This window comes from Octopus bimaculoides, chromosome 14, assembly GCF_046866305.1.
Source record: "Octopus bimaculoides isolate indiv1 chromosome 14, ASM4686630v1, whole genome shotgun sequence".
Classification (NCBI taxonomy): domain Eukaryota; kingdom Metazoa; phylum Mollusca; class Cephalopoda; order Octopoda; family Octopodidae; genus Octopus; species Octopus bimaculoides.
The window spans coordinates 31,376,167-31,401,166 of NC_142941.1; the positions used below are offsets into that span (position 1 = coordinate 31,376,167).

The 25,000-nt window shown below is 36.0% G+C and overlaps 1 protein-coding gene across 2 annotated transcripts in view; it reads left to right on the forward strand.

Moving 5' to 3' along the window:
- LOC106884345 (uncharacterized) overlaps nucleotides 1-25,000 on the forward strand; it is a 106,555-nt gene that overhangs the window by 75,600 nt on the left and 5,955 nt on the right. The window contains exons 15-19 of one of the 2 annotated variants that reach the window (XM_089362652.1): nucleotides 277-378; nucleotides 1,431-1,651; nucleotides 9,669-9,759; nucleotides 14,160-14,558; nucleotides 15,540-15,697. In XM_089362652.1, coding sequence (XP_089218778.1) covers nucleotides 277-378; nucleotides 1,431-1,651; nucleotides 9,669-9,759; nucleotides 14,160-14,558; nucleotides 15,540-15,697 — 971 coding nt within the window. The remainder of the gene's footprint in view (nucleotides 1-276; nucleotides 379-1,430; nucleotides 1,652-9,668; nucleotides 9,760-14,159; nucleotides 14,559-15,539; nucleotides 15,698-25,000) is intronic. The other variant, XM_089362651.1, reaches the window with a different exon arrangement.

Here is a 25,000-nt window from a genome sequence, read left to right on the forward strand (position 1 = left end):
CTCTCTCTCTCTCTCTTTCTGTATATATATATATATATATATATATATATATATATATATATATATATATATATATATATATATATGTATATATATATATATGAGAAAGAGAAATAGAGAGAAATAGACACAGAGAGAGGAACAGTTGGGAGGGAAAGAAAAAGTGAGAAAGTTTCAAATATTCTGTTGAATTCATTCATTACTTTGTTTCCTTATGTTTCCATAATTCCTTTTGCTCTCACTTTGTCATAATGTCTCCCTTTTCATATTTTCCAGGTTATCTAATAGCTGCTGATGCCGGAAATTATTTTTTAACAACCTGCTTTGAAAATAACCTTTGTTTGTATGAACCGGATTTGATAGATAACTCTGTAGCAGGTAATTACTCTTGCTTATTAATTAACAGTACACATACTTCTTTTTGTGCTTTTTCACATGGCTAAGACGATTTCAGAGCAGCGCCTTTAACTATCCTTAGAACTTGATGATTGTTGGAACGATGGAAGAAGTCTTTCTTAAGAGAGACAGTCTGAGTGCTTACAACGGACTGGGGTTCACTAGGCATACAAGTTACCAGATGGTGGTATGTAACCGGGTGATGGATCAAGTCTGCTACCCAATTGCTGAAACAGTTTCTTGAACGTTGAATTATAGAGTTGTGAAACAAATCTTTTACAGATATGTAAGGACATAGCTTATTTCTGAACTGCGGTAAGCTTCACTGATATCGCGCTTTGTTAGCTCTTCTTCTTCTTCTTCTTCTTGTATTTCATCAAGCCGTTTTGCCCTAAATGCACGCAGCGAGATGAAGTACTCAGTTTTGTCCCAAACATGAATTTTTTTTTGAATTCATGAAATACTCGTTGTTCACTGCATAATCCGTGCTATCATTTTCTATCTTACTGTTTATAGATAGAATCTTTTTTAATGCTATAGTTCAAGCAAAACCGGATTATGTTTCACAGTTTTTCAGAATCAATATGCAAAGTAACTTAAAGTCTTCACAGTCCTCGCTAGTGCCTCTTAGCCATGATTTATTTCAATCACATATCTTTGTATTTGACAATGAAATAATATTTGTTAAGTTGTTAAACAAATATAATTATGTGGCCAGATTCCAGGATTTTTGCAATTCTTATTTACATATTTATACTTTTTTATATACACCTGTACTGATTTTTCTCACTGAAAATGCCATTCCCTACAAAGTTACAGACGTAATTCTTTCCCAAATAAATTACACTTCATATTCGAGGCTCCGATGAAGCTATAATATGTTATTCAGGCGCTCAACTATGAGTCCACTGCATCTTATAACAGAAATAGCTGCAAGCTGATAAAGTTCATAAGATGATCATTTATTCCTTTGTCATCTCCTTTCCTTACATATTTATACATACCTTTATTAGATTTTTTTGTTTATTTCAAAGGTCTTTTTCCAAACGTAACCTCAGACTGGTTTCTACGAATAACAAATATCAGCCACGATAATATAATTCTGAATATTATTGTAAACAATATCATAACTTCATATGGCCCATCCAATTTAAACAGACGAATACTAGAAATACGTTGTAAAATATACAGGAACAATTTTGACGACAGAATATATATTCGACTCTTTCCAGGAGGAAAATGTGACACAGTCAGAGTGAGTAACTATCGATTATAATCTATTATTGACCTTAGCTATTGAACTGCGGCCGTGCTGGGTCTATGACATCAAGGGATTCCATTGATCATACTGATTCCAATATTTGTTACAGTCTGGTACTTATGCTATCGATCTTTATTCACCTAATCATTGAATTACATTCTGATTATAAAAAGGCACAACCCGGCACATAAATTTACATTGGTAAACATAGATATAAACACAGATACATACACACAAATATATGTGTGTGGGGGTGGTTCGTCCCGAAGGTTCTCAATTTAAAAAAATAAAAAGTTACTCTTTGTTTGTATCCACGTAAGAAGTAAATCCTGAAAATTGCAACCCGATAGCGTTAATCGTTCGTATTTTATGGCCATTAAAATTTTTAGGGAATTTCCAACAATTTCTGCTTTTTTTTGTTTATTTCCGATTTAAGAGGCTTGCATTTTGAAATTGGGCTTATTATGAACCTTTGTAAGGTTGTTTTCCTTACCTCCTCTCTGAAATGTTAGTTAGTATTTTAATTGAGATGCCTTTGGAAAATTAACGGTCAAAAGTCTAAAAAAAAAAAAAAAGACAGGCGTTTTTTTTTATCTGTATCGTACCACCCTGAATTAAGAAAACTGTCTTGGAAATGCAAGAGCCTGTTTGCCAATGACATAATTGTTATTGTAGAATTGACACATTAATATTGTAAAGCAAATAAGTTTCGAAATCTTTGAAATTATCGCACATGGAAATTCGAACCCTTGCATTTGAATGATTTTTTGCAATCTCTGAATTTGGTTCATTTTCAGTGGGGCCCAAAACAAAGACTATGATAGATGCAAATATTTTATTTTTAAAAATCAAGACCTACCTCCAGATGTACTTTAAGAATATATATAATTTCCTACAGTTTTGATATTTCTGTGATTATTTATTGAGATACAAAATTTTAAAAATATTCAATATCTTCAGGACTTTTTTGATTTCCTTGCATATTTAAGCGCCCCATTAAGGACGAAAGACACTTTTAATTAAATGGCTTTTGGATATTTGGTTGAATACTCTAGCTCTACTATCGGAATAGAATAGATCGGGTACTTTAAATGTAGGATCATTCAGGGAAAGTTACTTAAACGTTGAACCATTTGAAAAGTGCATATTCTGCATGTTTTAAATTGTTTTCTTTTTAGATTTTTGACCATTCATTCTTCAAAGGCAGCTAAATTAAAACAGTTGGTTCTGACTGATTTTAAAACACTTTCGGGTGGAGATATGAAAAATAAACTCACCGAGACTTGGAACAAACACAATTTCAAAATGCAAGCCTCCAAAATCAGAAAAAAAAAAGAAACCGGAAATTTTCGGAAATTCCCTAAAAATCTTAAATAGCTGTAAAATAAGATCGATTGATTTTATTGGGTAGCAATGTTTTGGATTTACTTCTCATATGGATACAAACAAATGGTGGAAATTTAATAAAAATTGCAGAATGAACCTTGGGTGAAATTGGTTGGAATAATCCGTGTGCATATGAATGCATAAATTTAATTTGTGTCCGTGGGAAGAGCCATTTTAACGATGCGTCCTGCCCTAACTCTTCGAAACGCCAGTGTTATAATGGTGGCAGCTGATGAAGCATATGTTCTCTATGTGGCCTGTGTGTTTTTTGTACCTTGTTTATCATTTTGTCCATGTTTTTTTGCAACGTCATGTACCCAGATATGCATCAATATATACATGTAGATGAAGGTATGTACATACATGTACATATATATGCATATGCTCATGTATTACATATATATATATATATATATATATATATATATTTATATTTATATATATATATATATATATATATATATATATATATATATTCTTTTATTTGTTTCAGTCATTTGACTGAGGCCATGTTGGAGAACTGCCTTTTCAGTCGAACAAGTCGACCCCAGGACTTATTCTTTGTAAGCCTAGTACTTATTCTATCGGGCACTTTTGTCGAACCGCTAATTTACAGGGACATAAACACACTAACATCGATTGTCAAGCGATGATGGGGGACAAACACAGACACACAGACACACAAACATACATATATATATATATATATATATATATATATATATATATATATATATATATATATACAACGGGCTTCTTTCAGTTTCTGTCTACTAAATCCACCCACAAGGCTTTGGTCGGCCCGAGGCTATAGTAGAAGACACTTGCCAAACGAGCCACGCAGTGGGACCGAACCCAGAACGATGTGGTTGGTACGATTAACTTATGGAATGAAGTTCTACAAATCCAATCATATTTGTCAAAAATGAAGGAGATATGTTAAAAATTTGTAAGAAGTTTATTCATGCAAACAATTGTTTCGTACATAGATATAAATTCATATTTGCATTTGAAAAATTATGATAGTACTCATTAGTGCAGAGAGAAAACAATAAAAGGAAGTTGGATCTATGAGTTTCATGTTTGTCTGTTCCTATCTGTGGGTGATATCGATGGAAGTGATGTCAAATATTAAACCACATCTAACAGATGAACGGTTAGAGGAAGATATAAATATAGAGATATCGATAAACTCTCTCTATAGATTAGTATAGATTTGCTAATTAAATCTTCATATATGCAGCATAGGGTAAGTTAGAGAAATGTCCAATGAGAAAACGTTACCTAATGTAAATTAAATTTAACCGTTAAAAACAATATTTAGTATTTTTAAAATAAATAATCATAAACAGATGAAGAAAGTTTAGCGTAAAAAAATTTATGCTTGTAAAGCGTATACTCGAAGACTAATGAAGTCATTTGTAAGAACTCTGCGTTCTTCCTTTTTCTTCCGCTTGTGCGCGTGAGTTCAACCACCTGTAACGGTGGTAGTATCTGGAATGTGCTATACAACCATTCCATAAGTTCTTCCAGACTGTCTGGTTCATTTTCTACGAATCTCTTCATTAATTTGTTTTCTGTGCCTTTTTTCCATACCTGTTTCGCTTTTTATCCCGTACATCATTTTTCCGATGTACTTTTTAATTTCGCCTTCGTCCCAGTACTGTTTTCCGAGGTCGTATAAAAATGCGAACTCATGTACATTTCATCACCAATTTTGAAAAGTTTTAATATGTCTTTCCTGGCACTTTTTCTTTCCTCGCCAGGTATTTTTGAAACACTTTATCCGTCTTCCGACTCTTTCCCACTGGTTTTATCAGTAAACAATCTCTGCATTGCGTTTCTTCTGTGCCGTGCCTTACTTTTCATATCTTATCACATTATTTTGACAGTTTCTGGAGAGTTATACTCTGTTTTTTTTTTTCCAGCTTTGCCAGAATTTTCGTTTTGACTTCTGCATCCTTTTTAGTAGTAAGTCCCTGAACAAAGATCAGGCACTTGAACGAGTCTGGAGTTAATTTATCCAGTTTAATTCTCTCGCACTCTCTGTTCACTCTACCCTCATATGTGTTAAAGTTTTCTTTATCGCTTTCCTTAGTGGTCAAACACTTCCAACGTGTGTTGAAAAACGATGCTTTTAACTAAACATCCTACATAAAATGTCAACTGTGTCTGTGAAATTTATGTCAGAAACTTTTGTAGGCAATATAAAGTTACAGTATTTTCATGCTCTGTCGTCGCCAGTTTCCTCAGAATTAGACGTGTTTACATTTCGGCAGTCCAGTCCTGGCATTCTTTTTCGAAAATTTGTTCAAATCTTTGGTAATATGCCTCGAAAATGATTCCTTCTTCTGGGTCATATTTAAATTCATTTATTGAATTCGCTACATGGTCTGGCGAAAACGTATTTTCCGGTTTTGTTACAAACTTCCTTAGTTGTAGCATTTGTTGTTGTAACAGTTGGTGTTGTTCTTATTGTGCTCTGAGTTGTTGTTGTTGCTCTTTTTGCAGCTCAAGTAAACCCGCTAACAAGTTTTCCACGCTTTTACGAATTTTCGTAAAACGTGTACAACAAAGCGTTCGTTACTCCCCTATCGAGTTTTTGATCTCTTTACGTGAATTTAAAAAAAATTCCTCCGCTTGAAAAATGTTTTTATTTTTTCAACGTAGTCCGCATGAATTGTTTATACTCTTCGCGCCACTGTTAAAGAGCGTTACCCTCGTCGCCACTGTTACAAAGCATTATCCTCGTCGCTACTGTTATATTGTGGCGAGTTCCATGTCTTCTATTTTTGACTCGTTTATCGTGCTATCGCTGACAGCTCCGCAAGAAATGACTTGCATCGTCTACCTTGACGGTGACTCAAACTCGTATATATCACGTAATTGAGACTGACCTCAAATGAGAGCTCGTACAACGACTCTACTACTGTTTTCTTTATTTGGCACTATGGCCACAACACAGATGGGGACACTACAAGGACAGACACAGCACCACAATGGGGACACAAAACATAAACCGAATGACAATGAGATGTTATATAATGAAGAAATGAAATGGCTGCATGGGCCCCATAACCATGTAGTACCATTTGAATCGTTTATATAAACAATTTACCATCGTTCACTTTTTCTATGTGTAATTCTTAATTATCTGTTTTTTCTCTCTTTTTTTTTAAAAATTATATTTATAACAAAAAAAACACTTTTTTCGTTCTTTTTTTTTAGATTTTTTTTTTTTTTAATACCTCATAAACGGTTCCAAATCCCTGAGTTCGATCACTGGTGGCAGCTCGTCGAACATCACCGCTACTCCGGGCGGATCAATTTTGTTTCCGCACATGTCTTTTAGTTTCTCGTATGTGACCCTATCGACCACAATGGCCTTCACATTTTCAGAATAGACATCTGTTGGTAACTTAATTCTTATAATGTGCTTGAATTTAAGAATTTTCTTCTCTGTCTCCTTATTTTTTGAGTAAGTTACAAAATTCCAATTGTTTTTCCATCTTCTTGATTTTTTCTCTTCTTCTTCTGTTACTGATGTATTTCCTTCTCGAACTCCATACCATTTATCCCATACATCGTCAGATGTTTCAACTCTCGAATCCTCTTCCTTCGCTGGGGAAACCGGCGTCATTATCGTTGTTCCCTCCTCTTGTAAATCCACCTGTTTAGTAGTTGTCTTCTCTCTTTCTTTCTCCGTCACCTCTTCATCTGCCTTCCCTCTGGTTACAGCTTCCTTTTCCACTTCTTTCTTCTTTTTCTGTTTCTCTGGTGGTGAGTTTGTTCTTCCACTCCTCCTTCGTTTTCTTTCCATTACCGTAAATCCCTCCTCCGTTGTATTTTCTTCTGTCTCTGTCTGTACTACCTGGTTCGTGTCTTCCTGTTGGTTCTCTCTGCGGGCATCTCGCCTTCATGTGGCCTTTCTCGCCACATGCAAAACATGTAGGCAGCCTGCCCTCCACTTTCACTCTTAATTTTTGGTCGTCAGGTAGCGCTATCTCCTCGTCAATTCTATTAAGGTCTTCCACTGTTGCCTGGATAGTCAGTTCGATTCCATATCCCCAATAATCCACACTCTTTGTTCTTGTGGCCTTCAATATCTTGGCCTCTTCCTCCATGTTGTACTTTATTGCTGTCATGAGCCATGCTTCATCTAGTTCTGGGGGTAGTTTGCCTATTCGCACTCTGGCCACACGTTTGCCACAGTACGACGGCAACAGCACCCATTCCTCCGATCGTATAGCTTCCGTAGAGTTCTTAATTGCTTCTATTTCTGTTGCAAATCGTACCTCCACAGTGGCATATTTTTTTCCTCTAGTTCCAAAAGTTGTTTGCTTTCTGATACCTTTCAGGCACTCCTCGATCTCCTCAACTGTCTCGAGCTCTATCCTTCTAGTTGCCACCTTCATGGTTTTAAAAACCACAGTTCTCTTTCTTACACCTTCTGTCAGTTCCACAGGCGATGTCAACGTCAGCGTGTTTCCGACCCTCGCCAGCAACTTCTCACATTCCTTCATCTTCTTCGGATCAACCTTAATTTCGATTATTTCCAGCTTTGCTTCCTCTGTTCCTTTTCCAGTCGCGGCCGCATAACTTTGGCCACCTACCGGTGCTTTCTCCATTTTCCACAACGGGAAGACACAAAAAAAAGCACGAACAATATCAACAATTAACACCAATGATTGACACTCAATTTTACAACAAAAAATACTCAACTTTGCAATTCACATAAAAACTCTACGTCATCGACAACTCAAATTCCAAAAAGACTCTACTATTACTGACCGCGACTGTCACATGACTGACTTTATAGTGGCTGCGTTATACCACCTGTCACGTGGGAAGGGGTGTACCATTTTCACTGCAACCACCTTCATTCATTTTACAATTAATAATTGCATTATGAACCTAACAGATAGAGATTTCTTCAGGGCAAAAATCGACATATTCTCTTTTACGTCCTAATAAATAGAGTGGATGTAAGACATCTCTAGAAGGAGCATCTCTTTCTTTACAAAACCTATATATATATATATATATATATATACATATGTGTGTGTGTGTATGTGTGTGTGTGTGTGTGTGTGTGTGTGTGTATATATATATATATGCATATATATATGTATACGTGCAGATTTGTATGTTTTGCTTTATGTATGTATTTTCATGCTTATAGTAGCATTTATAGATATGCTTATATATAATTAAATGATAAACTTTTTGAAAGCTTAACAGATTCTTACTATGTATGTATGTGTGTGTTTTTGTAAGTACGTATATAAACACACACTATGCTTTCTGGTCTTTGTTAAAAAAAAAAAAAGAATATGGGCACTATCAAATAAAGTACTCTATGCATCGTAAATCAGACTCCATGAGGGAGGAGTTTTTCAGCCTTGAGGAAAAGTAACAAGAAAATTAAAGCTCCAAAAGCAAGGGCCAGTAATAGATGTCTGGTTGGGGCATGTTTAGTTCAGGGAATTGTGTTAGTTTGGAACAATGACACACCATTTCGTTATAGGTTGCTGTTATGGACCGGTCTCAGAAACGAAGCACTATAAGGAATGTAGAGAATAAACTGCAAAAAAACTTAATATAGAGAAAGTTGGAGGTGGATATAAAAGGTAACTCAACCCTGTCTAATAGGCACATCAGAAGTAATACCATAAGTGACGGAAGTAATGCTTCCTTGAAAATCGTGTAGTAGAGAGGAATTCCGGTGTGCGAACAATAATTCTTATGGAACGTAACCTTTATGTAACGGGGGTGGGGTGCGTGTATATATATATATATATATATATATATATATATATATATATATATAGGTAGACGTAGGTATGCACATACCTGTACGTATATATGCATATACTCATTTCTTATTTGTTATATATATATATATATATATATATATATGTATGTATGTATGTATGTATGTATGTATGTATGTATGTATGTATGTATACGTTAATATCAAGCAGTGAGATGTGTGCTCAACACCTCATTGACGGATAAATATTCTTTATTTGTGGATTAACCTGGTTTCGTATTCAGAGAGGGCGGCGAGTTTGCAGAATCGTTACCACGTCAGACAAAATGCTTAGCGGCATTTCATCAGTCTTAATGTTCTGACACCAAATTCCGCCAAGATCGATTTTGCCTTTCAGCCTTCGGGGTCGTTAAAACAATGTCAGTCTAGCACCCGAGTTGATGTAATCGACTTATCCCCTTCTACGAAATTGCAGGCCTTGTAATTTGAAACCAATATTTGAAACCAATATATATATATTCCCATCAAAGCAAGCAATATAATTATGCATCTAAAACCTCATTACCCATGTACATGACAACAATACGCTAATAATATATAATAACTATCTCATTAATATACATCTCCCCAGTATATCAGTAATATACAATACTCATACCCTCGTGCCCTAATAATGTATATAAAATACACAAGTAAAATAATTGAAATCATCATACATTTGTTTGTTTTCATATCTATAGTGTATATTTTTGTTTTATATTTTGTTTTGATTATATTTTGTTTTGATTATATTTTGTTTTATATTTTGTTTTTATATTTTGTTTTATATCATGTTTCATTTTCTTTCTGTAGATTGCTATTTGGTGGGGAGAGGATTATAGATTGATCCCCTACAACACTCAGTTATTACAAACCACTAGTTACTGTGAATGGCTTATAAGAAGTAAGTAATTTATTTCTTTTTCATATCGTGGAATGTTGTTATAGAGCGAAGCGTCGAATTCGCAATCTATATATCTCCATACAGCAGTGAGCTGGTAGAGTCGTTACCATGTCGGACAAAATGTTTAGCGGCATATCTTCCGGATTTTTATGTTATGAGTTCAAATATTACTGAGCTCAACATTGCCTTTCATCCTATAGAGATCGATAAAATATAGTAGTAACAGTCGAGCACTGGGGTGCATGTAATCGACCTGCTCCCCTCCCTTCCCCTCAAAATTGTTGGCGCGTGCTGAATTTAGAAAGAATTATCTATATCGTTCCAAATGAAATAACACACACACACGCACGCACACACACACACGCAAACACACACACACACACACACACACACACGCACACACACACATGCACACATATAAGCAGGCGTGGCTGTGCAGTAAGAAGCTTGACGACCAGTGTTGGTGGGTTTACGTCCCCGTGACTTAGCGTTTCAGCAAAAGAAACTGATAGAATAAGTATCAGGCTTAAAATAAAATAAATATTTAGTAATGTTCATGAAGTTCAATTAGCGCTTTCATACATTCATAGTAATCCTCAGATTTCAAAATGTATTGACTGACAGTTGAGTTGAGTTGAGTTCTTGACGACTGTAATAAAATAACCGACTTCTTTTTTATACCTTTTAGAAGGCTCCGACAAGCTGCATTTTTGAGATACGGTTTTGACTGATCAGCTTGCAGCTTAAACGTCACGGTTTGTTGGGTGCACCGATATTGCTGGCATTAACCCCCCACCTTTATTTTAACCGATAAGTTTACGGTTTACATGTAATGGTTCTATGAGTGAACAAATTTGGTTTCGATCGTTTTTATTTCAGTAGGTGAGACTCTTCTGTAATTTGTTTATATTCATATCTTAAAGACATTTTTTAATCCATATCATTAACTGGTTGTTATATTATTGTTGTTATTTCCAACCAGAACCGGTTTGAACATTTCAATGAAACATTTTTCTTTTATCTTTCTTCCAACCTCACTTGTTTCATGTAGTTTGGGGAAAGGAAAAGTTAGAAACATTTTCTAACCACATGTTTCTATATGTTCACTCAATGGAATTTGGCAAACATTAGTGTTCCAGATTTGTTGTCTGTGAACTCGTGAGCGTTCCGATAACGCATTCCATGTCTCGCCGATATATTGTTTCTCGCAATTAAGGCATTTAAGGGAGTAGATCAAATTTCTGCTTTTGCAGTTCATATTTGCATTTGCAAAAATCTATCCATTTTTGGTTCTAATGGATCTACCAGTATGCATGTATTGATATGTTCCACATCTGTTATCATTACAATTGCATACTCTGAATGTTTTATCCTGTTTATTTATGTTGAATTTTTCCTTTGCTGATAGTTTCTTTAGGTTATATTGTTGCCTTTTGCTTAAGATAAGTGTTTGATTAGTTAGTATGTTTTTTTAATTTTTCATTTTGCTTTATGCTTGGCAAATTTGTTGTGGTAATGTTAAAGCTGTTTTGGTGATGCAGATTGTGCGTTGCTAGAAATGGTATTGTGTTCCGTTGATGGGTTCATCTTTCTCGTGTTGCCCTCAGTTGTTCTGTAGGTATCTCTTGCTCGTTGTACGCTATTTTCTATAAGTGGGAGTAGAAATCCTTTAAGTTCTATAAGTCGTATGTTCCTGATATTTGGATCATCTACTATAGTATAATTTTTCCTGGCTAGACAATGCGGGATATTACATTTTGCGTGTGTTGGGTCGCATGATTTGAAATTTAGGTACTGGTGTGTATCTGTGCTTTTGTAATAAATATCAGTTGTGATTGTGATGTTATTTTTAATTGCCGTTATATCAAGAAATGGTAATTGTGTTTTGCTCATTTCTCTTGTGAATTTGAGACCAGGGTGTAGATTGTTGAGGAGGGTGGTGAATTCTTCCAGATTTTCTATGGATTTGGTCCAAATTAGGAAACAATCATCGAGGTATCTTTTCCATGTGTCCTCTATATGCCTTCTAAAGGTCATGTCGTAGTTTTCTTCAATTTTTTGATATAGGTTTTGTTCCAAGTATCCTAATACTGAGTTCGCGAAAACTGGAGCAAACCCATAGCTGAACTTCGAATTTGGAAGTAGTTTTTTTTCCGTTGAAAAAGAATGTATTGTTTTCGAAGATGAGGCTGACCGCGTCTAATATGAAGATTACAGTAAATCTACTGGGGATCGCTTCTCTATGTTTCTCGATCCAATATTTTATGACAGTAATTCCCAAATCATGTGGAATGTTCGTTTCTAAGTTTGTTACATCAAAACTAACAGTGAAGTGGATTCTGTTGTTTTGGGCAGGTGTGACAGCAAATCAATGTCATCCCGAATGAAACTGGGTATGTGACTACATAGTGGTTTTAGAATAATGTCAATGAGGTTTCTCAGACGATGTGTAGGACAGGCTGGACCAGCTATAAAGAGTCTTAGTTTAAGGTCTTTTGGTTGTAGTAGTTTTATGTATTCACTACCTTGTTTTATTTTATAGCATTTTGTATTTCTTCTGACTTGTGCATTTTAGGTAAGCCATAGAAGCTGCTGGATTTCGACTCCAAATTGATTTTAATTTATCGATCCCAAAAGGATGAAAGGCAAACTCGACCTCGGCGGAATTTGATCTCAGAACGTAACGGCAGACGAAATACCGCTAAGCATTTCGCCCGGCCTGCTAACGTTTCTGCCAGCTCGCCGCCTTTACTAGATATTTCCATTACTAAATATTTCTTTTAATGTTTAACTCATTTCAACATTGTTAAAATTCAGAAGTGGAGATTTCAGCCTTGAAGATGAAGATCGAACAGGACGTCCAGTTGAGTTTGATGATAAGTTCTTTGAGGCATTACTTGAAGAAAATCCTGCGTTATCAGTTGAAGTTTTGGCAATAAAGCTTAGTTCATACCATACAACTGTTCATCGTCATCTTTAACAACTTGGAAAGGTTCATAAACTTAGAAAATTGGTACCTCATGAATTGTCCAAAATCAACCGCAAATCCCGAGTTGACATCATCTGCTCTTCTCTCCATTCTCGCGAACTCATTTCACCCTTTTTGGATAGACTTTTGACTGGTGACGAGAAAGGGATCTTCTATCGAAATGTTAAACGTCCTAAAGAGTGGCTTGGTAAAAGGGAAAAGCTCAACCACAACCGAGAAGGGAACTTCATGAGAAAAAGGTTCTTCTCTCTATCTGGTGAGATTGCAAAGGAGTAATTCACTTTGAATTGTTACCACCTAATGCAACAATCAATGCTCAAGTCTACTGTCAGCAATTAGAGTGTTTGAACCAAGCTTTGAAGAAAAAAAAAAACCTGCTTTAGTGAATCGAAAAGGAGTGATGTTTCATTAGGACAATGCGCGACCTCACACTGCAAAGATCACATCACAAAAGATCGAAGAGCTAGGTTGGGAAAAAATTACTCATCCACTTATTCTCCCGACCTTGCTCCTTCAGACTACCATTTGTTTCGTAGTTTACAGAATCATTTGTGGGACATAACTTTGGCAAGCCAGGAGGAGGTCGAAACTGACATTTCAGAGTTCTTCACTTTGAAACCAAAAAAGTTTTACATTGATGGGATTAAAAAGCTTGTAAATAGCTGGAAGGAAGTCATAGATAATCAGGGAAAGTACATTGATGATTAAATTTCAATTAAATATAACATTTGATCACTTGTTTTATTTATTCAAAATTCGGGTAGAACTTATGGGATGACCTGATATTTTAGCTAAGTAGACTGGAGCGACATGAAATGAAGTACCTTGCTCAAGGAGACAACGCACCGCCCGGTCTAGGAAATGAAACTTATCATCACGAATCGAATACCCTGACCACTTTGCCACGTGGCTTCATACACATATTTACACCCACAAATACATACATGCATAGATAGATAGATAGATAGATAGATAGATAGATAGATAGATAGATAGATAGACAGACAGATAGATAGATAGATACATACATACATACATACATACATACATACACAAAACTACACCTGCATTTATGGATGCACTAACTTAACCACCTATTTATGAACCTCGGGGACTGTCTTAACTCAAAAAGTCTTATCACTTTGTTAGGGGCAGCTTGAAATTCAAAAAATCTTAAATAACGTCAAAGGAGACCCACGCACATGCACACACACACACATACATACATACATACATACATAACCTTATTTGTATGTATATATCTATATAATGAAATTGACAAATCTTCCAAGAGGTGCCGTTTGCATGAAGTAAAACAAATAAACTTGTGATTTTAAAAGAAAGACTATAACAATAGTTATGAAAAGATTCATTCTGGTTTTTTTTTTTTTTTTTTTTTTTTTTTTTTCAGAATTCCCAATTACAACATCTGAAACAACAACAAACGAAATAACAACAGAACAAGATACACAACCGCAATGGACGAAGAAAACAACTTCTATCACAGCGAAACCAGAATATACCAAAGACGCGGTGATAACTAGTAAGGATGAAAATGAAATAACTGACGTGGGGAAAGTCACCAAGTCAGATGTCCACATAAAAACAGATGCCTACTATAGAACAGAAGATGAGCAAAATAATAGAGAAGATCGCACTAAACCAGTAGTTACGGAGTCTTCGATTGTTTTCACTAGTGACAGCGTTAAGTACACCAGTACTCAGAAAGCTACTCAAAAAATAATAACTCCTGAGTATGACAGTACTAGCTACAAGAGAAGTAGGGCCGATAATACTGTGGCCATTGGAAGTAAGTATAATTTTATTACTCTATGTTTATCATCGAAACACACCAATTACAGGCAAGTCTTCACACGATAAATGTTGACTAGGAAATGATAGAACAAATAAGCAAACATACATACATGAATACATACATACATACATACATACATACATGCGTACATGACTACAAACATGTATATGCACACGACACCAAACATCACATATACAATCACACACACGACACAACTATAAACACTTACAAACATATACACTCACACAGCACACTTAACACATGCTCATAACAAATACAGAAATATGTATGTTTAGGGAAATATATATACAACTCACGAAGTCTAACTGCATATAGCGATCTCTGGCTGGAGCTGTTGCACCAACTGCATTTTTATGCTTTCTTACTTTTCGTCCACTCTATGCAATCACAATACATAAAGAAGGATTTTCTTTTTGAAGTTATTAACTGTTTAAAAAAATTATGCGTTTGGGGAAGAAGTTTCCGTGCAGTGTGTATTGTGTGTAATTGCCTTCGTTGTTCAACTGCTCAAACGTACGTGTTCTGAGTCATTCCGTATAGAGGAAGTAATTTTTGATAATGATATTGACTATTTCTGGTTTAGTTTCTTAAAATTCTTACAAAGTATTCTTCTTCTGCCTTTCGTAGTCGATCATTTTCATCTATTATTTTGTAAGAAAGAAATAATTTGAATTCTCCATTTGTCTAGATGCTTACTACAGGGAACATTTCCAAGAGATGAATCTTTAATTTGTTGTTTATGCACATTCACACAGTTGGTTAGTTTCTCGAATATAATTCTCGTTGTACTGAGGGTATGGGATGCAGTAGATAGCGGGGTTATGTATTGCAATTCATGCTGGTATTCACTTACAATTCCTTTCCATTTTTGAATTATTCTTTGTTCCTTGTTCAAATATTCCTCAATGAATGTGTCACCACAGATTATTACCTACGTTATTTCTTTCTCCGAAGTGAATCTCACCTTTGCTTGGAGTCTTTTGAGGTTTGGTGGCTGCCTTCGACTGTTGATTTATGATTCTTTAATTATTTATCGGAGATTCGATGATCGATGTGGAATTGGAAGGTATCGTTTGGCTGAATGTAGGATTTCGTGGTTCCTTGAATTATGGGTGAGTACAAATAGAATATATTTATATTTGTAGTTTTGTTTTCACCTTTAGTTTGAGTGTTCCTCCCAAAGAAGAGATTAGTATTTCTTTTGCATTGGTTATAGTTTGATTTCTTAGCATTTTAGGGTATTTCTGCTTTTGAGAGAACTTTTTAAAATTCTACTAGTCGTTTCTGTCGTCTATTTGCGTCTGTAACTACTGAGTATATATGGCTTATCATATTGAGGGATATTTTCCTTTCTTGTCGGAAGGGTGGCAAGATCTGAAAACTAAATATCGGTGTGTCTGACTCCTTGCAGTAGAGATCGCTTGTAACTGAGTCATTTTCTCTAATTATCGTCCAGAAAAGGGAGTTTCCTTTCATTCATTTCCATTGAGAACTAGACCAATTCATGAACGCTATTTATTAATGAAATGAATTGTGTAAAGTTCACCTTTTCTTCCCAAATATGAAACAAAACACGTGTGCTTGAAAAGCTGCACAACAAAAGAGCTTACACCAAAGATACATATAAGAAAACGTCAGTAATTTCTTTAAACGGAAAGATAAAAAAAAATCTTTCTTGATATATATATACACATACATGATCATCACTGATTGTGACTGAATTAAGAGTTAAAAGCTCTAAATCTTGTAAGAAGCGCGCAAAATTTATACACTGACTGGGGAGATAACCGCATCATGACAATCTCTACGATATCAAGACTAGACTGTCCAAGATGCGAGCAGGACAGTGAAACTGTCCTGCACGCTTTTGTACTTTGTCGGCAGCTCTCCAGCTTGATAATCTATGTAGAACACGTGTTGTCGCATCTGGGACGAGTACAGCTGTCGGCTGAGTCTATGATAAAGATGATACCGCCAACTGGACTCTCAAAGGAAGGTGAGGCTTGCTTTTTCTGTACGGTAGCAGTGTTGAAAGAGTGCATATGGAGGACAAGAATGGAAGGTTTTGTGACAGGCTACTACATGTCCGGCCCTGGATTGCTGACTTACTTCAAATACCATCTGAAGAGCAAGATAGGGCTGGAAAAGAGAACCCTGTCAGCTAGAGTATATGAACAGAGATGGAAGGAAGTGGTGAAAAAGGTGGGTGTGAGTCACCCAAACTAATCATCGAGAAAATAAAAGGCGAGCTACTGGGCCTTATAGGCTGCCGGGTTGAGAAACCCAATCGTTTTATTTTACAATATATATACATGTGTGTGTGTGTGTGTGTGTGTATATATGTGTGTGTATATATATATATATATATGTGTGTGTGTGTGTGTGTGTGTAGGCATAGGATTGTCGGTATATTTAAAAGGAAAAAAAAAATAAAAGTCAATGAACATACGAATTGTAAATTTTATATAAAGACAATTGTAAATTTTTAAAAGAACTTAGAACTCATACATTTTGTTTATTTGTTTGTCCTGTATTGTACCCATCTTTGTATTCGATCCATAGTGATTATAATAAAAATTTATCAACCAGCTGGTCGTCCTACTTCAGGTTGATGACGAGCAAAGACTCAGAAACATGTCCTTGAATGCAGGCTAGGCTGGGTGGAAGTGCTTGTCTCCTCCTCATAAGAATAAGGACACAGGAAATGTGTCAAGGCCAACAGGAAGCGGCCCAGCTTCCTAGGGCTAAATAGCAGCAGTATGATTCCCTTATTGGAACTGTCACGTTAAATTGACAGTATACAACTGATTTATATATATATATATATATATATATATATATATAATCAGTTGTATACTGTCAATTTAACATGACAGTTCCAATAAGGGAATCATACTGCTGCTATTTAGCCCTAGGAAGCTATATATTTAATTTTAATTTTTAATAAATTGATTTTAATTGAGTTTATACCTGTAATTTTCGATTTTATCCCTAATATTATTATTATTATATATATATATATATATATATATATATATATATATATATATATATATATATATATATATGTATGTATGTATATATATAAAGGGGTAACAAGATAAATGACGTTATGTCCGCCCACTTAGAATACAGAACTCAGAGGTAAGTCTCCGAGTCAATAAAATTTTAATCTATAATAATTAATCCGACTATATATATATATATATATTTAGCGTATGGATCTATCGTTATCGATGCCTATCTATCTATCTATCTATCTCTTTTCTCTCTCACTCACTCACTTACTCTCGTCAAGTAACTGAAAAGTAAGTCTGTGATATTGAGAATATTTACTGTAGCACATCTTTTATAGCAAGACAAAACATGTACATGATAACACTTCCAATCAGTTAAGATCAGATTATTATTATTGACTCTCATATGCATAAGTAATCGAAACATCGGACAAAGTGCCTTATGGTATTTCGCTAAGATGTTTTACCTAAATTCTGAGTCCAGTTCAACTTCGTTTTCCTCCTACCGGAGACGATATAATTAAGTATCAGTCAATTACTGTGGTCGATGCAATTGCCTTTAGACTTCCACAACATATATGGCCTTGTGCCAATGTTAAAAATGAATATCAATTGAATATATATCCTATATCTTCCTCCGATAATAGATAAAACTGTACTGAACTTAATAAGAGTTTGAAGTTTCTAGACAAAGTGGCTTTTGTGCAGATACAGTCAAAGTCGATGTCGATGATAAAGATAGTCTCACGTCATATAGATGTTTTATAGATTTTCTGTTAGTTTTCTGTATCCACATGAAAACATACTGTTTATCGTAAACACATATATCAATACATGTTTGTATTTCTTTTCATTTAAGGCTGATGGAGCAAAATGAGATAGGGACGTGTCTGTCTAAACACTATGTATAATATTCAGATTTATCACCCACGGTTCGGTTTAAAATCCAACATTTTTTTTTCACCTTCCTAAGAGGGGTACATACAGCGAGTATAACCCTTTTCAGGATCACTGTAACTGGTGAAAATAATGGAGTGAGTTATTCTCAGACTTGGTATAAATGTCTTCCATAGAGCGGATGCCATTAAATAGACACAGAGATGAGTTGGCGGTTATAAACGATGGCTTAAGATCAGAAACAGTCCTTCCCACGTGCTCCTATAGCTTCTGTCTGCCAATTTTCACTGACAAGGTTTTGGATGACCTGAGACTGTAGTAGAAGATACTTGTTCAAGTTGCCGTGCAGTGGAATTGAACCCCAAAAATGTACAGTTGCAAGACATGATTCTTGACCATAGTTCCTGGGAATCGATAAAAATATATGATTCAGATTCAGTGGATTATGAAAGGATTAAAGTTTAGTAGTGAAGGCGCCTGGCCTAGTGGCCAAGTGGTTAAGGTGTTGTACTCATGATCGCAAGATCGTAGTTGCTACTCTCAGACTCGGCAGTGAGTGGTATTCTTGAGTAAAACACTTCATTTCACGTCGCCTCAGCCCACTCAGCTTTAACTGAGTAACCCGGCAACGCTTTCAGAAGAAATGAGTAACCCTGCGTCCTGTTCAGAAGAAATGTTGTGATCTTAAACGCCACGAAAACCAGGTCACCTGCCCTATGAGTCCTAAGATTGAGGATGGTACTTACTAATGTTCAGTAATATTGAATTGAGGAGTTTCTTTTTGCACCCTCAGCGAGTCTAAGGCATTTACCCCCCACGGACAATAATCTCCCCAAGGACAATTACCCCTGAGGACAACAGATGATCATTTAAAGCAAGACCAGGGAAGGTGGGGTAAATTGATTACATTGACCTCCAGAGTTCAACTGGTACTTACTTTGTCGACCCCAAAAGAGATGAAAGGTAAAGTCGACCTCGGTGGAATTTAAACTCAGAACGTAAGGACGGACTAAATGTTGCTAAGCATTTCATTCGGCATACTAACTATTCGGCCAGCTTGCCGTCTTAATTCTCTCATAAAATTGGTTTCAAATTTTGGCACAAGGCCAGGAACCTTTGGAGAGGGTGCTAGTCGATTACATCGGCCCGAGTGTTCAACCCCCGAAAAGATGAAAGGCAAAGTCAACCTCGGCTTGAACTCAGAACGTGCAGACAGACGAAATACCGCTAAGCATTTTCCCTGGCGTGTTAACGATTCTGCCAGCTCACCGCCTTAATTCTCTCATAGTATTAATAATTCTTTCTAGGCACGAAGTCTAGAATTTTGTAGAGGGCGCTTGTCAATTACATTGACCCTAGTGTTTATCTGGTACTTCTTTTATTGACATCGAAAAGATGAAACAGAAAGTCGAACTCGGCGGAATTTGAATTCAGAACGTTAAGATCCATAAAGAAATGCCGCTAAGGATCTCGTCCGACGCGTTAGCAATAATGCCAGCTCACCGCCTTAACAGTAATAATAATAAAGGGTTCAAATTTTGGCACACGGTCAACAATTTCGGGTTGAGGGGCAAGTAGATTACATCGACCCCAGTACTAAACTGATATTTATTTTGTCAAACCCGAAAGGATGAAAGACAAAGTCGACCTTGGAGGAATTTGAAGTCAAAGCGTAAAGACAGACAAAATGCTTGGCAGCATTTTGTCCGTTGTGCTAACGATTCTGCCCCCAAAACGATGTTGCTTTTGCAGGATCAGATAACTCTGCCTCCTCTCTGTTTCCTTCATTTAGAGTCTCGTAGAACAGTTTCTGATCTGTTCTAAACAGTTGGTTTTGTTTCAGCTATAGGCATCTTTTGATTTTATTCCTACCCGCATTGATCTTTTGCTTTAAACTTATTCTAATGAAGAAGATGAGAGCTGGTTATAAACTGCAAAAGAATATGAAACCAATTAACCACCTGGTACTCATGGGACAATTTGAAGCATTACAGAGCTAGCAGAAATGAACTTGACTCCATAATTCAGACCGTACGAACTTTCTCATGACATTTTTATATCCTGTGTTGGATAAATAATTTAACGCAACAAGGGGAAAAAATATTCGCGTGATGCACTACGATTTCTGTTGCACGAGGTTAAACGCTCTCTGCCAACAACTAACAGTGAACTGCTTACCCTAAATTGCTGACAGTTCTTTATTTTATAGCAATGTGTCAATCCACTTTTAGTCATATGGAAGGGGTGGGGTTTGGAATCCTTCCACAACGTCTCCCCTAACTTCTCCCATTTTGAGAATTAAACTCCGCTCAGAGTTTTAATATCTCTTACGCTTAGGGTTCAATTCCAGTGTTTCCGTTCTTTTCCGCTTTCTGGTGCTAGAACGTGTAATTTCAAATTGTTTGGAAGTTGATACCTCAAACGTGTTGTACAATACTTCCATGAGGATTTCATTTCTCGTGACTGTTTTTCCGTGATTCTTTTTTTAAGTTGGTTAATATGTCTTTTATGTTTGACATATTTTTCCTGTTATCAGGAATAACATTCTTCCTATTTGCTTAATAATTACACCGTCCTCCCAGGTTTCTATACCATATCTATATGTTTAAAAAAAAAACTTTGTCACCTAACTTCAAAAAATTTGAAGTATTTTTGTTGTTCGCCTTTTTTCTATTTTCATTTGGTATCAACTTATGAAAAACGGATCTGATCTTTCTAGCAAACATCAATTCTGCGGGTGACATTCCAGACGGGGTATTCGGATTAAGTGTTACTCAGTACACTCTAAGAAATTGTTGAAGTGCGAGGTCGTCCTTTACTTCATTGTTCGCCTTTTTTAGGACCCTCTCTTTTAGAATTCCGCTTGTCCATTTGACATAGGATGATACGGCGGAGTGGTGACATATTCGATAACGAATGCTTTACAAAATTTTCTGAACTCATCAGGAGTAAATTGAGTTCCGTTGTCAGACACAATAATATCAGGAATACCATATCTGGTGAACAGATCGTGTAAAAAAACCTACTGTAACCGCAGATGTCGACTTTTTACACTTATGCACTTCAGGCCACTTTGAAAAACTGTCCACTACAACAAGGTAATATGATCCCTTGAGCGGACCTATGTAAATCGACATGCAGTCTGGCCTATGGAACATCTGTTTTTGGCCACGGTTGCCATTTAGTGTTAGATGCTTTTGCAGCTAGGGTACACCCTTTGCATGTTTTCACTAGTTCTTTAATGTCACCGTCCATCGTTGGCCAATGTACATAACTTCTCATTAACGATTTCATTCTTGAAATCCCTGAATGACCAATGTGAAATTCCTTTAGCAATCGCTTCTGTAGTGTGACTGACACTACGACTCTTTGTGCGTACATCAACACATTGTCACATTGAAAATAAGTTCACATTTGTGTTGCACATATTTTCATCTTTTAACTTTCAGCATTTCTTTCATTTTTTAAAATGAATTTATCGTTTTCTGATTTTAATTTTATGTATTGTAACTGGCTGTTCACGTATGACGTTACACAAAACATTTTTAATTTCCTTTTCCGCTCGCAATGCAGCATCTTTAAATGGTTCAGCATTTTTTGAAATCAGTTTTGATGAATGATCAGCGTGTCCTAATTTTTTACGTGGTATATACTCCATCTGAAAATCAGATCATAGTTTAATGATATAATACCTCAATGTTGCAATCTATTAGGAGTATGGGTAGGGATTCCTTTTTTCGAATCATATATGAGTAGTAACGGACGATGATCAGTCTGTAGTAGAAAACTTCTACCGTGTAAAAATCTTATTTCATCGACCCCGAAAGAATGAAAGGCATGTCGACCTCGGAGGAATTTGAACTCAGAACGTAAGGACAGACGAAATGCCGCTAAGCATTTTTACCGGTGTACTAACGATTCCGCCAACTCACCGCCTTAACAACAATAATAATAATCTTTTTTACTATAGACACAAGGCCAGCAAGAATAATAATGATAATGATTTCTTATTTATAAATTGTTTATAATATAGGTAGAAGGCCAACAAACTTGAAGAGAAGGTGTTATTCAATACCATAGAACCAGTACCTGACTGGTACTTTATATTTAGCGACCTCGAAAGGATGAAAAGCAAAAATTGGCGTTTCTGTGCTGGCTTCGAATTTCATTTAGGTCTTCTTTGCCTTTCAGTCTTTCGTGGTCGGTGAAATAAATACCAGTTAAGAAGTAGGATTGATGGCATCGATTAAACCCCACCCTCAGAATTGCTGGCCTCGAGCATGAATTATGAACAATTAATGTTGGATTCTGTTTTTTTCCTTTGGATATATTTAACTAACGCGATAAAAAGCAAAATGGAGTCCATATTTACTGAACCCCATATTTTCAGAAGTTTCATATCATTTGATCAGTCACTTCAGACGATATCAACTAAGTTATCTGTTGGTATCGTTGTTTAACGCCAACGTAAGTTACAGTTGAGCAGTATATCTATTATCAAAGACATTTCGTCTTTTGTCTTTTCTTTTACACATTATACGCCTTGTGAAAGCGTTAGGTATGTTCGGTTCATGACCATAAGGTGGTAGTTTTAATTTCTGGACCGAGAAGCGCGTTGCATCTTTGAGCAAGGCACTTGATTTCATGTTACTCTAGTTTACTCAACTGTAAATGGGTACTGGCTAGATGCTGATGCAACTCTCTCTTGTCACAGTAGTCACATTCTAGTTGTTTTGCTGGTTTAAGAGTGAGTTGCCCAAGAAGGTGTCTATATCTGCTCACGGCTACAAAAGCGTGCTATATGTTACCTAACCATACTCACTCATAAAGGTTTGCTGTACTTCAGTGGAACCTAGGTTACTTTGCATTATTCGATACGTGTTTGTTTTCCCTTTATCAAATCACCATCCTCAATCAATGGGCAATAACTGTCTCGAGTCTTAAGGTCAGTTATCCGGTTTTCATGGCGTACAAATGATCGACATTACAATATTCTCCCCAAATGGAGTGCCATTCCGTCACAGAATTACTCATTTATAGCTAACTGAACTGGATTAACATAAAACGAAGTATTTTGTTCAAGAATACGACTCGACGCCCAACCCAGGAATCGAAACCACGATCGCAAGATCATGAGTATAACACACTAACCATGAGGCCACATCTATTAACTCCTTATAAAAATCAGTTGGATGTAATTTAGCTTCTGTTTCAGCTCAAGCAACGATTCCCTCGTTAGACGTCATAATATTTAGCGTTTTATACACAATATTTCCAGTGAACGTACAGATATTGTTTTCATATCTTGTCAAATCTTACCCCAAGTGCATATTCATCATGTCAAGCACATTAGGAAAAATATAGATTAATAGATGTTGAACTAAATCGATCAACTACTAACCTATTGTCATCTTATTGATCCTAGATTTTGTAAAAATCAACGTATACTTTGTCGGAACTTCAAGTCGGATCCATCAGCTTGTTTATTTATTTATCTTTTTATTTATTTTCCATCAAGCATTCAAGTGAAAATTGCGTCGCATGTTAGAGGTTTCCAAGGGAGCCAGTCATTGTTTAACTGCATTTCCTATGTGTCTGTTTAAATTGAATGGGATAAATATCATAATGTATTTTAATAGATACTTTATTGGATGTATTAAAGCTGTGATTAACTTTATCAACTTCTTTGTAAATAATGGAGTCCACGTAGAAGTGTTCTGATGTTTCCAATAAACTTTGCAGAGTTATCCTTATAATTCACTTTTTTTCTAAATTTTTCAAATTAAGTAACTTATGATTTATGGACACGCTGCACGCGCGCGCGCGCGCACGCGCGCGCGCGCACACACACACACACCCACTTGCACACACACACACACACACACACACACATACACACACACACTCACATACGTACACATGCATGCATACATATAATATGTATGTGGTTAGTAGCTTGCTTACCAACCACATGGTTCCGGGTTTATTCCCACTGCGTGGCACCTTGGGCAAGTGTCTTCTACTATAGCCTTGGGCCGACCAAAGCCTTGTGAGTGGATTTGGTAGACGGAAACTAAAAGAAGCCCGTCGTATATATGTATATATTATGTATATATATATATATATATATATATATATATTATATATATATATATGCATGTGTGTGTGTATATGCTTGTGTCTGTTTGTCCTTCCAACGTCACTTGACAACCGATGGGGGCGTGTTTAGGTCCCCGTAACTTAGCAGTTCGGCAAAAGAGACCGATAGAATAAGTACCAGGCTTACAAAGAATAAATCCTGGGGTTGATTTGCTCGACTAAAAGGCGGTACTCCAGCATGGCTAAAATCAAATGACTGAAACAAGTAAAAGAGTAAAAGTGTGTATATATATATATATATATATATATATATATATGTGTGTGTATGTGTGTGTGTGTGTGTGTGTGTGTGTGTGTGTGTGTGTGTGTGTGTGTGTGTGTGTGTGTGTGTGTGTGTGTGCA